The sequence below is a fragment of the Trichosurus vulpecula genome, chromosome 9 (assembly GCF_011100635.1).
Source record: "Trichosurus vulpecula isolate mTriVul1 chromosome 9, mTriVul1.pri, whole genome shotgun sequence".
Lineage (NCBI taxonomy): Eukaryota > Metazoa > Chordata > Mammalia > Diprotodontia > Phalangeridae > Trichosurus > Trichosurus vulpecula.
The window spans coordinates 72,094,305-72,107,578 of record NC_050581.1 but is presented as its reverse complement, the minus strand read 5'-3'; the positions used below and the strand labels follow the sequence as shown (position 1 = coordinate 72,107,578).

General features: G+C 42.4%; 1 protein-coding gene across 1 annotated transcript in view; it reads left to right on the top strand.

Moving 5' to 3' along the window:
* The window catches only part of LMF1 (lipase maturation factor 1), a 737,441-nt gene that overhangs the window by 695,713 nt on the left and 28,454 nt on the right, over positions 1 to 13,274 (top strand). Inside the window, exon 10 of the mRNA XM_036739038.1 lies at positions 12,661 to 12,773. Within this exon, the coding sequence (XP_036594933.1) occupies positions 12,661 to 12,773 (113 nt within the window). The remainder of the gene's footprint in view (positions 1 to 12,660; positions 12,774 to 13,274) is intronic.

Sequence of the window (13,274 nt, the reverse complement as noted above, 5' to 3'; positions counted from 1 at the left end):
CACCACCTCCACCACCCCCGGGGGCTAGGGCTGGACTACGCACTTCTCCCACCCAGATCCAGAAGTTTTCCCACTAACCTGCTCCATTGTCTTTGGCGTTTGTAGGTTGAAAAGTCTGGTAACTGCCACAGATCAGTGATTCAGGGCCCAAAGGCCTGCTCTGCCCAACTCCCCATCTGGTTGGTCCTGGCACAGCCCACACTGGGCTGCACTTCGCTCCCAGCACAGTGCAATAGACCCTTCCCAGGGTACCATCCAGGATGTCTTGGGCTAGAGACTTGATTCCCTCCATTATTTCATGGGTTCTGTAGCTCTAGAATTTGTTCAGAGCCATTTTTAAAGGTGTTTGGAGGGATTTGGGGGAGAGCTTAATTAAGCAAGTCCCTGTTTTCCATCCACTATCTTGGCTCTGCCCCCGGATAGGATTTTTATTAGTGAAAATGACATTAAAGAAAAGGCATCATTATCATCTACTTTACCACTGCATCCTAAAGACCTGGAGACCTTTCCATGTGACGTGTAGCTGAAACCTTTTATATTTGTGGTCTCCCCCATTAGAATGTGAGTTCCTTGAGCACAGGGACTATCTTAATTTTCTGTTTGTACCTCCAGGTCTAAAAATAATGTTTTGCACATAGTAAGTGCTTAATAATTGCCTTTTCATTTATTCATGTAGAGATACAGGAATCATCTGCATAGAAATAACAATTGAACCCATAGGAATGGATCAGATCACCAATCAATACAGTATAGAGAGAAAAGAGAAGAGGGCCCAAGACAGAGTCTTGGGAGCAATCACAATTAGTGGGCATGGATCTTAGTAAAAAGAGAATAAGAGGAGTGGTCAGACAAATAGAAGGAGAACCAAAAAAGAACGGCGTGTGTGTGTGTGTGTGTGTGTGTATCTGTCTCTGTGTCTGGGTCTGTGTCTATGCCTGTTTCTCTCTCTCTCTCTCTCTCTCTCTCTCTCTCTCTTTCTCTCTCTCTCACACACACACACACACACACACACACACACACACAGACAGACACAGACACAGACACGCACAAAATAGAGAGCAGAAGCTATCCAAGAGAAAAAGGTGAGGAAAGATGAGCAATAAGAAAAAGGCAATTCCATTTGTCAAATATAGAATCATTGGTAACTTTGGGAAAAGTAGTTTTATTTGAACAATGGTACCAGAAACCAGACTGCAGAGAATTCAGAAGAGAAGCAGGGGAGAATAATGATAGATATTGAATACAGTGTCTCTTTTTCACAAGTTTAATAAGGAGAGGAGAGATATAGGTAGAATATGAGCAAAGGATGTTTGGGGGTTTTTTGTTTGTTTTTTAAGGATGGGAGAGACTTGGGCAAGTTTGTAGCAGCAAAGAAGGAGCCAGCAGAAATAGAGAGAACAGAGAAAATAGTGAACATAATCTTCTGGAGAAAAATTAGATGACAGAATCAGAATTCAGAAAAGACCCTTGCCCAAAGGATCAGAACAATGGGCCTGAAATATAATAGAGATAAATGCATAGTCCTGTACTTTGGCTTTAAAAATCAGTTATACAAGTACAGAATGGGGAAAGTATGGCTAGAGCACAATTCATGAACCAAAAATTTGATGTGGCACCAGAAATTATAAAAGCTTAGACAGCATTGCTGAAGGCAGGAGGCAGAATGAGAGAGGGGATTGGTATTTCTGCTGCCACAGTCTGTCCTGGTCAGGCCATATCTTGAGTATTACTGTATTTAGTTCTGAATACCTCATTGAAGGAAGGACATGGACTTCTAAAGAAAGATTACCAACACTGATTGTGAGGGGCCTTGAATTGTGCCATACAAGAATCCATTAAAGGAACTGGGAATGTTGCCTTTGGAGAAGAGAAGACTTGGGGAGAACTTGATAGATGTGTTAAGGTATTTAAAGGGCTATATTATATGGGATTACATTTGTTTTGCTTGGCCCCAGAGGACAGAATTGAGAGGTGTGCCAAAGTTTGCAGAGAGATCAGTTTCAGTATAAGGAAAAATTTCCCAATGGTCAGAGCTGTCCCAAAGGGGAATGGACTGTCCTAGGAAGCTATGAGTTGACCATCACTGAAGGTCTTCAGTTAGAAGCTGGTTAGCTATTTGGAAAGGTAGAAGGGTAAGAATTAGATTAAAGGCCTCTGGGATCCCTTACAATTCTGAGATTCTATGAAATTGATAAATCAGTCAGTGGCAGGGATGGGAGGAAATGGTCATCCTGCTTAGAATGAGTAAAATGCTATTATATACAATGGTATGGAAGAAACCTGTGACCTGTGGCAGTCAGGTATCAGTTCTGAAAATTATATTTGATTGGTACAACCAAATAAATAGTAGACTCCCCTTGAGCCCCATTTTGGACTAAGTATTTACTTTCCCTGAAATATAGCTTCATTTTTCCTTCATTTCACGTTTCCTATCAGATATTTTCTGAATGCAAGCCAAGGTACAGAAAGCTAGTGACCTAAACCACAGGCATAAGACATCCTTCAGTAATGTAGTAAGGGTTCAAAAGTTGCTATGATTCTAAGCTCTGCTTTTCTCCCTGGCTTTTTCCTAGTGGCATTTTCTGTCAGTTGTTTTTGAGATTCTTCTGCAGTGACATAACAGGCTCCCTTGGGCCATGGTTTTTTATTTATCCCTCAATGGAATTTCATTTAATCTGCATTAGGTATGCTTATCCCTCTCCTAGCAGGCAGCAAAGATTGTGGCTGTAGCCAGCTCTTCACATACTTTGAAATAAAAGAGACAGTAGGTCTGAATGAAGCCACTCACACCAAGATCACTGATTCTCCCTGGGTCAGAAGGTCAGGAGCTGCTTCAAAAAAAATCTGCATCACCCAAGAAAATGGATTTTTCTGGTGCAGATTGCTCTCTGCACCAGTCTTATCTATATATATGCCTATACTATATGGCCAGTGTTCTTGCTCTGTTTCCTTGTCAGCTGCCTCTGGTGCCTAATTCAGAGCAGATTTGGAAGATTATGTTCTACCTGGGTTCCATATTTTAGAAAGGATGTTGGGCAACCTGGACCATATCCAGAGAAAGGTAACTAGCACATGCTACGGGTTGATCGGTGGAAGGAACTGTGGGTGTGTAGTCTGAAGAAGAGAAGATGTAGGAGGTGATATGAGAGCTGTCTTCAAATGTTGGAACGATTGTCATGTGAAAGCTATTAGTCCTACTTTACAAAGCCCACAGGGCAGAAATTGGAGGAGTTGGTGGAAGTTGGGAAGACAGATTTCAAGCCTTCCTAACTATTAGATCTATCCAAAAGTGGAATAGGCTGCCTGGGGAGGTAATGAGTATCTCATCATTAGAAATCTTTAGGCAGAGGCTGCATGACATTTTGGGAGTGGTGTAGAGGAGTTTCCTTCTCAAGCATGGGCAGGATTCAGTGACCTCTGCAGGTCCTTTAAGCTCTGACCTAAACCTTATGATGCAAATGTCTAGAGCCTGGAGACATTTAGAACAAGAGGTATATAGCTTAAGGGAAAGGGGTTCAACCCCCACATTTTACAAAGGAAGAAATCTTGGCTAACCTGTGCTAGGATTGCTTAATGAAGGTTGTGCCGTAAAGATGAAAACTAGATTCTTCTTAGTATAAGGTATCCAAAAAAATCTTACAGCACTTTTGAGCCTTAATAGTTTAAAGTTGTAGACATGCTCTTTATGTTTAAGATTCACTGACCATGTTTAAAAGGCCTTTGTTTCAGTCAGAGTAGTGATTGAGAGGAAGGGTGATCCCTTGAAGCTTTGCCTTAGCCAGCTGCTGACAAGCTACTGTCAGCTTACACGATTTGGGGGAAGATGGCTGCCATCCTTTTTGGCTCCTGACAGGTGACTTTGACATTTTATCACCTGACACCAAATGCCCAGCATTTAGTCAGAAATTTTTCTAAAAATTCTACCCTATGAGAGAGTTGGAGTAAACTCACAGGATTATGCCCTTGAGAGATGCATGCCTGTTGAAATCAGTAGGCCCATAGCCTGTCATGGCTGTCATGGGTATCTTTGGATCCCAATTTTTAATTACTCAGGAATTTTCTTCTTGAATGTGACTGGTTTGTGAGAGCCACTTGATTATTTACCGGTAATCAGTGGCATTTGAGATCATAACAGTCCAGAAATTGGCTGTTATTATATTCTCCTTTTTCTTTTCTAAGGATTTAATATATTTTCTTTTTCTCCTTTGCACGCGCGCACACACACACACACACACACACACACACACACCTTTATTCTGTCTATATCTGATTTCCATTAGGAATGCAACTCTGAAGTAGGGTGCTATTCAGAAGTGCTGGCAGAGCTGGAGAGCTAGGTAATATAATGCATGTCTCCCTTAATAAGAGGAATGATAACCCACATTTCTAGAGTTCTTTATGCTTTATAAAGTACTTTAGTCATAACAATTTTTCATATTAGGTAGTACAGACAAGCAACTACTATCCGCATTTATGGATGAGCCTGAAGTTCAGAGAGGCAGCGACTCAGCCATAGTCACCTAGCTGGAAAATGTTAGAAACAGTCAGTACTCAAACCTAGATGGTCCTACTTTAGGTCCAAAGTCCTGCACACTACATTACTCTGCCTGTGTCCTGGGGGAAGGGAAACATTGGACAACAAGGTCTTTTCACAGGCATCCAAAAAGGCCCCATCTGGTTTTTTCCAGTGAACGATTTCTTCCAGCTAAGTACAAGTGTGTCATGTATATAAGGCTGAGGATACAAAAACAAAAATTATTCTTCCCTTCTGATTGTTGGGAAAAGTCCCAGAGGTATCATACAACTCTGTACTTGTTCTCTGTGAAAGGAGGCAGTAACTGGAATGAGTCCCCAAACCTGAAGTAGTCGTGGCTGTAGTTTCAAGGTACTACAATGGCTTTTGATAGAAAGGTAGCTTAAAGCACAGAAGCTTTGTACATACACTAGAAAAATTCAGAACCTAAGAGAAGGGAAGCCATTTACAAAGGAACATTATAATCAAGGTCCATGAATAATACTGATGAGAGTTAAACACTCATGAGAGAGGTGGTACTTTAATTGAGACTACTTTCCTTAAAAACTTGTCCTCCATTCTATACGTAGTTTACTGATAAAATGATAACAAGAATCAATCAGTAAACATTTATTAAGCATCTACCATGTGCCAGGTACTATGCTAAGAGCTAGGGATACAAAAAGAGGCAAAGACAGTCCCTGCCAGCAAGGAGCTTGCAATCTATATGAGTATTAGAGCTTTAAGATTTTCACAGCACTGCTTTGGTGATGGCCTTCTGGGATTGGTCTCATTTTACAGATGAAGAAACTGAGGTCAGAGGTTAAATGACTTAGCCATGATCACGCAGCTACTTCAGTGTTGGGGCAAGGACTCAAACCGAGGGCTTCTACCTCCAAATCCTGTTTTCTCTCTCCTGTTATGTGGGCTTCTTTATGAGAGGGTTTATGATGGCATTCAGGACCAGGTCATCCCCACCAGAAATTACAGAAGGTTTATCCTTAAGGAGTCCAGAGAGGGACCAATACCAATTATGCAAGGAAATGGTAGCAGCTGTGTAGATGTCACAGCAGGTTGCAAATAATTAGCTCTTACAGAGTACCTAGCATGGCATACCTTGAGAGCTAGAATTATACAGCAGAAGCTCACTGTCTTTCAAGGACTGACAGGCAAGAAATTTCCACATGGCAAATGTAGACTTCAAAGTATCTTTGATAACTTCAGCCAATAAACCATCCTGGATTCACAGCATTATCATAGAATAAAGTGTTGACCACAATCATCCAGACATAATTTTGATTTAAATAAAAACTTGAGAACAACTTTTTAAATAGACTGGTATGGTTATTACATCAAATATTCATAATCTCCAGCTGTATAAAATCAAAAGCTTTTTTAAATACAGAGGACTAGCAGAAGAAATCAAAATCGTGTACCAGGATACCACATTAAGTACCAGGTTGAGGTCCTCATTATCCTATCTGCTTACTGGAACTGGACCAACAATGCTTTCAGTGAGCCTACAGAAGATAAGCATGTACCCTAATACTTTTATTCAGATATAAGTAACAGTTACTTTATCACCTACGTGATAACTTGGGGAACATAAAATGTAAAAGAATAACAGGATAACATCTTGTCCCAGAGAAACAGCTAAGTGGCTCAATGGATGGAGCACTGGGTCTCTATATATGTGTATGAGTCAGGAAGACCTGAATTCAAATCCAACCTCAGACACTTACTAGCTGTGTGACCTTGGGCAAATTACTTAACCTCTGCCTGCCTTAATCCACTGGAGAAGGAAATGGCAAACCACTCCAGAATCCTTGCCAAGAAAACCCCACAGATGGTATTGGTGTGATAAGGTCTGTAGGGTCACAAAGAGTCAGGAAAGACTGAATAACAACAACAAAATCTTGTCCCAGAACCATTTTTATCTGAATTTAATGAATTCATTTAAAAGTATTTATTAAGCACTTACTATGTGCCAACCACTGTAGATACAAATACCAAAGCTAAAAGGTCCCTGCCTTCAGGTGACTTCCATTTTAATGGAAGAGAAGACAAATATAGAGGAATGTGACCAGGGAACAATGTTTTGGTCTAGGAAGTCACAGGGATGAAGATTGGAATAATATGGAAGTCAATTGATATGGCTTTCTAGAGGGAATAAAAATGCTGACCAGATCAAAATCCAGAAAAAGGAAGAGGGTGTAGTAAGAAGGTCAAGGGAGCAGTGGAACCCAAGATGAGGAGGCATAGTCCTAGGGAATACAGTGGCTGAGCTCTTCCTTGACATGCTGTTACAACAATCTGGCTAGCAGCTGTTGTGGGGGTGAAAAACCAACACAAGCCCCACAACGAGAACACTGCAAGCCCAAGTTCTTTTGATCTGCTTTACTAAGGAAAGCAACATTAAGGGAGTTAACAATCCTATTTCAGTCCAACATACAAATAACATTCACTTAGTTCAGGGGAAAAAGCCAGCACCCTGAACTTCAGAGCAAATACAAATTACAAACTTCAACAGACAGACCTTGTCTGATTCAAATCTCAATGCATAGTTACCAGAGTTTAACAAAGTCCAAACATCCAGGTTTACAAGCTGGAGGGCCCTTAGCTACAGCTGCCCAGGGTCTCCACATCAGCATGCCACCAAGAGTGAGAGCCATAAGGAAATAGCTCTGTTCCTTCTTTTCATACACTCTTTAGCCATCATCAAACCTCATCTGAGCTACTCAAGCTCCTACTATTGGCTCTGGTCTTAGCAACTCCCCTTAGGACCCTAAAGGCTTCATGCCCACATAGGCTTAGCACCTAGTAGATGAGGGTTTGTGCCTGGGGTGTAGCACCTAGTAAGGCTCAATCAAAGACACCCAACTTAATTGATTTTATACATGCCAATCTTGGGTGTAGCAGCAATAGGAGCAGCATTGACTAAGATGACAATTTTCAATAATGAAAACAATCAGTAAGCCTTTATTTAGTGTCTACTATGTGCCAGGTTCAATGGTAAGCACTGGATAACAAAGCCAAAAGGGCACAGTCCCTGCCCTCAAGGATCTTAAATTCTAACGAGAGACAAAAAAGACGACAAGGTAGGGGGAGGAGAGGGAGAGAGGGGTGAGGAGCGGGTGGGAGAATCAGGAAAGGCTTCCTTTAGAGGGCAGCGCTTGGACTGAGTCTTTAAAGAAACCAGTGATTCCAAAAGGCATGTCAACAACGTTAACAGCAAACTCATATTTATATATTTACAAAGCACCACTGTCAATAGCTTTAAGAGACCAGTAATGCAAGGAGTATTTTATAGACAGAAAAGGTAAGGTTCAGGAGGCTTGATGACTTGTCCTCAGTCACAGAATTTAGTCAGCTGGACTTTTAGCCCTGATCTCCTGACATGTTCCCCCTGTATCAAGAGCTCTTCATTTCTGAGGAGTCATGGACCCCTTTGGCAGTCTAGTGAAGCCTATGGATGGATTCTCAGAATAATTTTTTTAAATTAATAATTTGAGGCAATGCTAAATTTCAGTTAGAGGCTAGTGAAAACACATAACTTGTTTCTCATCCAAGTTCCCTCTCTACCTCCCAAAGTCTATCCACAGAACCCCTATGCTGTACCGTGCCACTGTGGTTTACCAATTATCTCTTCACACCCAAAGATTCTGGGATTATTTTACAAGGTGCCAAGGAGGGGATTTGTTCACATTGACCTGTTAACAGGGCCAGAAATCAGGAACTTCTACATCTACTTCTGTATCTTATTATTATCCCTTATTATTTATTATCTCCCATTAGAATATAAGCTCCTTGAGAGTAGGGATTCTGTCATTCTTTGTATTTGTATTGCCAGTGCTTGGCACATAGATGTACTTAATAAATGTGTTGATGGATTCAGTGATTCAGCTATGACATTTGATCCCCTCTTTGCTCTTAAGATATAGTTAGAATTTAAGGAAATAAATGGATTATGCTTTACCAGTCCTTAAGCCACAGAATGTCTAAACTGGAAGGGAACTTAAAGGTCATCTAGTCTAACTTTCTCCTTTTACAGAAAAGGAAACTGAGGAAGCTCAGAATGGGGAAGGTCACATAGAAAGTAATAGTACTTGAACTCAGGCTACTCAGCCTAGGCACAAAGAAGGCTCAGTTCCTGAGCAGAAAACAGGGCACCGACTCCTGTCTTTCTGTGATCCTGGGACTCTTGTAGCCTGAGCTCAAGTAAGAAGAAATCTCAAGAGTCTCCATTAGTTGACCCCAAGACTTCCTCCTATAGAAGCGCACACACTTTTCTCCAGCTGGATGCCAAGTTCCTTGCACATCACAGGAGATGATTCAGACCTCAGCCTAAAGGCATACATACATCATTTTCAGTAATGGTTTGATTGATCCCTGCTTTTCATTCATTCATTTCTCTGGCGAGTTTTGTTCTTTTGTATGCAAGACTCTTAAAAAATAATAACGAGGCATTCTCATAGAAGCTTGATGACTTCTCTCCCTCATCCAGGTACAAATCGTAGAGCGTCATAGTTAGGAAAGACTTCAAATATCTAATCCAGATCCCCCATTTCGCAGAGAAGGAATGGGAGCCCAGAAAGGGGAATGATTTCTTCAAGGTCCATACTGCCATTATGGAGCAGAGCCAAGATTAGAACTTGGGTTTTGAGCACTAAGCCTAGTTTCCTTTCTCTCTACCGAGGACTGCTTCCAGGGGTATCCTTTTGCTGGACCTTAAGGACTACTAGAGTGGTCATCTTGTTTGTTGTCCAAGGGCTAACTCAATTGAATGAGTCACTCGGTTAGCGTCTTCATCCCTCTCATGCCACTGCTGAGTATAAACCACTCCCTGTCTCTGAGCTAGCAGCCCTGAAGCTCAAGCCTCTGCTGCTCCTTGCCTTTGTGTTATTTAAACCCCCATGAAAATGTGCAGAGTTTGCTCAACCATGCATAACAGTCATGCTTGCAGTGTTTGTGCCAGGCAGCCATCGATCACACAAGTGCCTATCATCCCCACTGATCAATAAAGTGGCATCTAATTCACATTACTTACTTATTGCATGGCCTACTAGAAGTGCTTTTTTCCTCCTGGGAACAAGGACCCTTTAGTGGTCCTTACTGACTATTTCTTTATTTTTATAATTCAGATCTTTTTGGTGTTGTACGAGGTCCACTGGCCACATGGGATCATGGATCGTAGGATCTCAAGCCTGAAGGCATCTTAGAGATCCGCTAGCCCAAACCCTTTGGCAGAGCAAAATGAGGCCCAGAGAGGAGAATGGAACCTCAAACACTAATCTAGTCCCCAGACTAAAGCCTAGAGAGAAGAGATTTGCCCAAAGTCATATACTGGTAAAGTCTGGACTTAAGCCCGTGTCTTCTGCCTATAAGTTCACTGCTGTCTCCATTCTACCATGTAGAAGAAAACCTTCTTGACGCAGTCCTTCTGTATAGTTGGGGCAGAGGGAGTAGTGATGATGGAGAGAGGCATTAATGTCACCATGGTTTTCTCAAGGGTTTTAGTGGAAGGCCTTAGGCTTGAAGTAAAAGACCTTGGTTCAAGTGCTGGTTCTCCCACCTACTAGTTATGTGATCATGGGCAAGTTACTTTCCCTATCTGGGTCTCAGATTGCTCATCTATAAAATGAGGGGCGTTATACTTGTACCACCTCCTTCACAGGACTTATAAACTACAGAGTGCCGTGGAACAGTGCATCATCTTTGTTGTTACTATCACTGTTATCAGCAGCGCAGCTTTCTTCCACATTCCACCAAAGTCCCAGTTCAAACAAAAGGAGAAATTTCCCTCCCCGGCCTATGCTGTTGGGGCAGGCACAGTCACTAACCAGCAGCTAAACACATCCACCTGACCCGGTAGAAACTCTGAAGTAGCAGATTGAGCGAGAGCTACTTTGAAAACCCCAAACTTGGCAGGAAGGAACATGTCCAATCTCAGGCAGAATGTAGGCCAAAGCTGGGCAGATCTGCTGTTGTGGGAGCTGCTCTCTCCTCAGCATTTGGCAGCTTCCACTCACTTCTCTTTGTTTCCCATAGCAACAAAGAAAAACAAACTCTACCGTTATGAAAAGATTTGCCGAATAAACCCTTGTTGTAATTGACGTTCTAGATTAGTTACAGCCTGCAGGTACAGCCGCGGGGTTTAGCTCTCCCACAGTGTCCCCTGCTGTTTACTTGCAAAAATAATTTGGGAAAAGGAGGCCATTTTGTGGGGAAATTGCAATGTCTGGGGCTTTTATCTGAAGTGCATTTCAATGCAACAATGATTTGTACATCATAGGTGCTTAATAAATGCTTACTGAATGAGCAAATAAATCATCACTCAGCTTCAGGGGATGACCAGAGGTCTAGGGGTCTCTATGATCAATGAGATTTTGGGGGCAGCATTTTCTCAGTGTGTAGGAGGAGCAGTATAGTCCTACTGAGAATGCTGTCCGGTGGCCTGACGCTGGAGATCTGTCTGTCCACCCTAAACACATCCAGAGGTTGTCCTGCCTTGCTTAACATGATGGGATCTCTGGAGTGATTCTCTTGGCAGAGACTAGAACTTAATGAATGTCAGAGGGGGAGGAGGTCATGGAGACCATCTAATCATTTCACAGAGGAGAACATTGACGTGCAGAGAGGGAAGGGGATGTGCTTGCAGTCACAAAGTGTGGCAGCGGCAGATTGCAGTCTAGAATTTGGGTTTCCTGTCTCTCAGTCTGGTACTGCCCCCACCACATCACGCTATCTCTTATTCTTACATCCTTGATCCACAGAATCATCATAATATGTATTTCTTATATCCCTCGTTTCCTCTGAAGAGCCCCAGTTCCCTTTGTAAATGTCATCCCATTTTTCCTTATCTAATTCTTTGAGGTACAGAAAGGGTGGTCTTCTTATTTGACTGATAGAGAAAATGAACCCCAGAGAGTCTGAATGAAGTACCCATAATCAGGAGTCAGGACCAGAAGCCAGCTCTTCTGACCACAGTTTAGTCCATTTGCTTCTGTCTGGGAGACAGCTACTGAAAGTAACAGATGAGTCTTAACCACATCCTGAAGGAAATTAAGCCTGGGATATGTCAACCTGCAGGGCTACCACACTGCCAGCACATACCTTCATGGTGCCAGATGGTATTATGTGAAAAGGTTAGATCATTCCTGTGCCTCATCTACGATAGAGCTGGAGTTATGGAGTACTATGATGAGGATTTTGAGATGACTTAAGTTTCTCCAACCTAGAGCACCCTGTTCATCAAGGACATGGGTTCTGTGGAGTCCTCTGCTGGGTCCTTAGAGCAGGAGATATCAAAGTGATACAAGACCCAGAGTCCCTGCCCTTGTAGAATGGACTTACCCACACAGTTCTCCAATACTAGACATTGCAGAACAGCTGCTTATCTGCATGGGTAGGGAGATCCCCACGTCAGTGAAATCATAGGTCTGGACACTGCCCCTCCCCATGGAAGATAGGATGTGTGTAGATAAATGAATACAAAGTAGATAAATGCAAATATAGGTAAATACAAATAATACAAACTAGAATCCTTTCTCTTAAATCATAGCACCTTGAGGTCAGAGACTATGTCTTCTTTGTCCTTAGATCTCCCTAGCCACAGCACAAGGCATTATGTGATAGGTCTTTAAATGGTTCCTGAAATAAAGCAAGGGAAATAGATGGAGTCTGTGTGATCAGAGGAGGGGAGGGATCCCAGGGGACTCAGGGAAGGTTTGGTGCTGGGTCTGGAATCACGAAGACCTGAGTTCAAATTGGGCCTCAGACACTGACTCGCTGTGTGACCCTGGGCAAGTCACTTAACCTGCCTGCCTCAGTTTCTTCAATTGTAAAATGAGTATCATAAGAGTAGGGTTATTTCTGAGGATTAAATGAGATAGTATTTATAAATTGCTTAGCCCAGTGCCTGGCATATAGTAGGTAGGTGCTACATAAATGATTATTGCCTTCCCCTTGCCTCCTTTTTATAGAGTTGGTACCTGAGCTGAGCACCATCTGGGTACCCAGATGGGACTTTCTGGGAAATCTTGCTGATGAATTGAAGGCACCTTGAATTTTGCTAGTACAAGCACTGACAGTGAGGCTGGTGATTGTGTAGTAAAAATGATGGCTTTTGTATGTTTCCTTCCTGACAGACCTATGAGCAAAATGAATGGATATTCCACCTGGCAGGCAAGCTCTTAGCCAACGACCCAGAAGCCCTGTCCCTGATTGCATTCAATCCATTCGAGGGCAAGGACCCCCCCAGGTAAGACACTTCTCAGCAAGACAGGTGAGGACCTTCCATGTTTCACATTAGATTCTCCAAGTGGATTGACCAGGGTTTATTTTCCAGAGGTCCTCATTGTTCACACCAGTGAATGCATTTCTATCTATATTGTCTGTTCAGAGGCCAGAAAGATGCCTTTTCCCATCCTTTCCCCAACTCTGAGTACATGGTGCTGAATAGCGGATGCTGCTGAGGGTACTGGGTCACCTCTCATAATGGGAGACAGAGAGTGCAGAAAATTGCGATCTATAGATAACCTCTACATAGATTATAATCAAATTTCAGCCTCTTTGAGCTAAAACCTGTGAGTAGAGATGCTGAGAAAGAGAATGAACACAGAAGAGTTCTCCTTTTTTTCCTTCCTTTATTGAGCTGTTTGGGGAGTGGGACCATCTCTGTTTGTAGAGAAACACTGGGAAGGCTACAGAGCAGGAGACAATGGCCAATTCAGAGTTGGTGAGACTTAGGAAGAACTCGCTG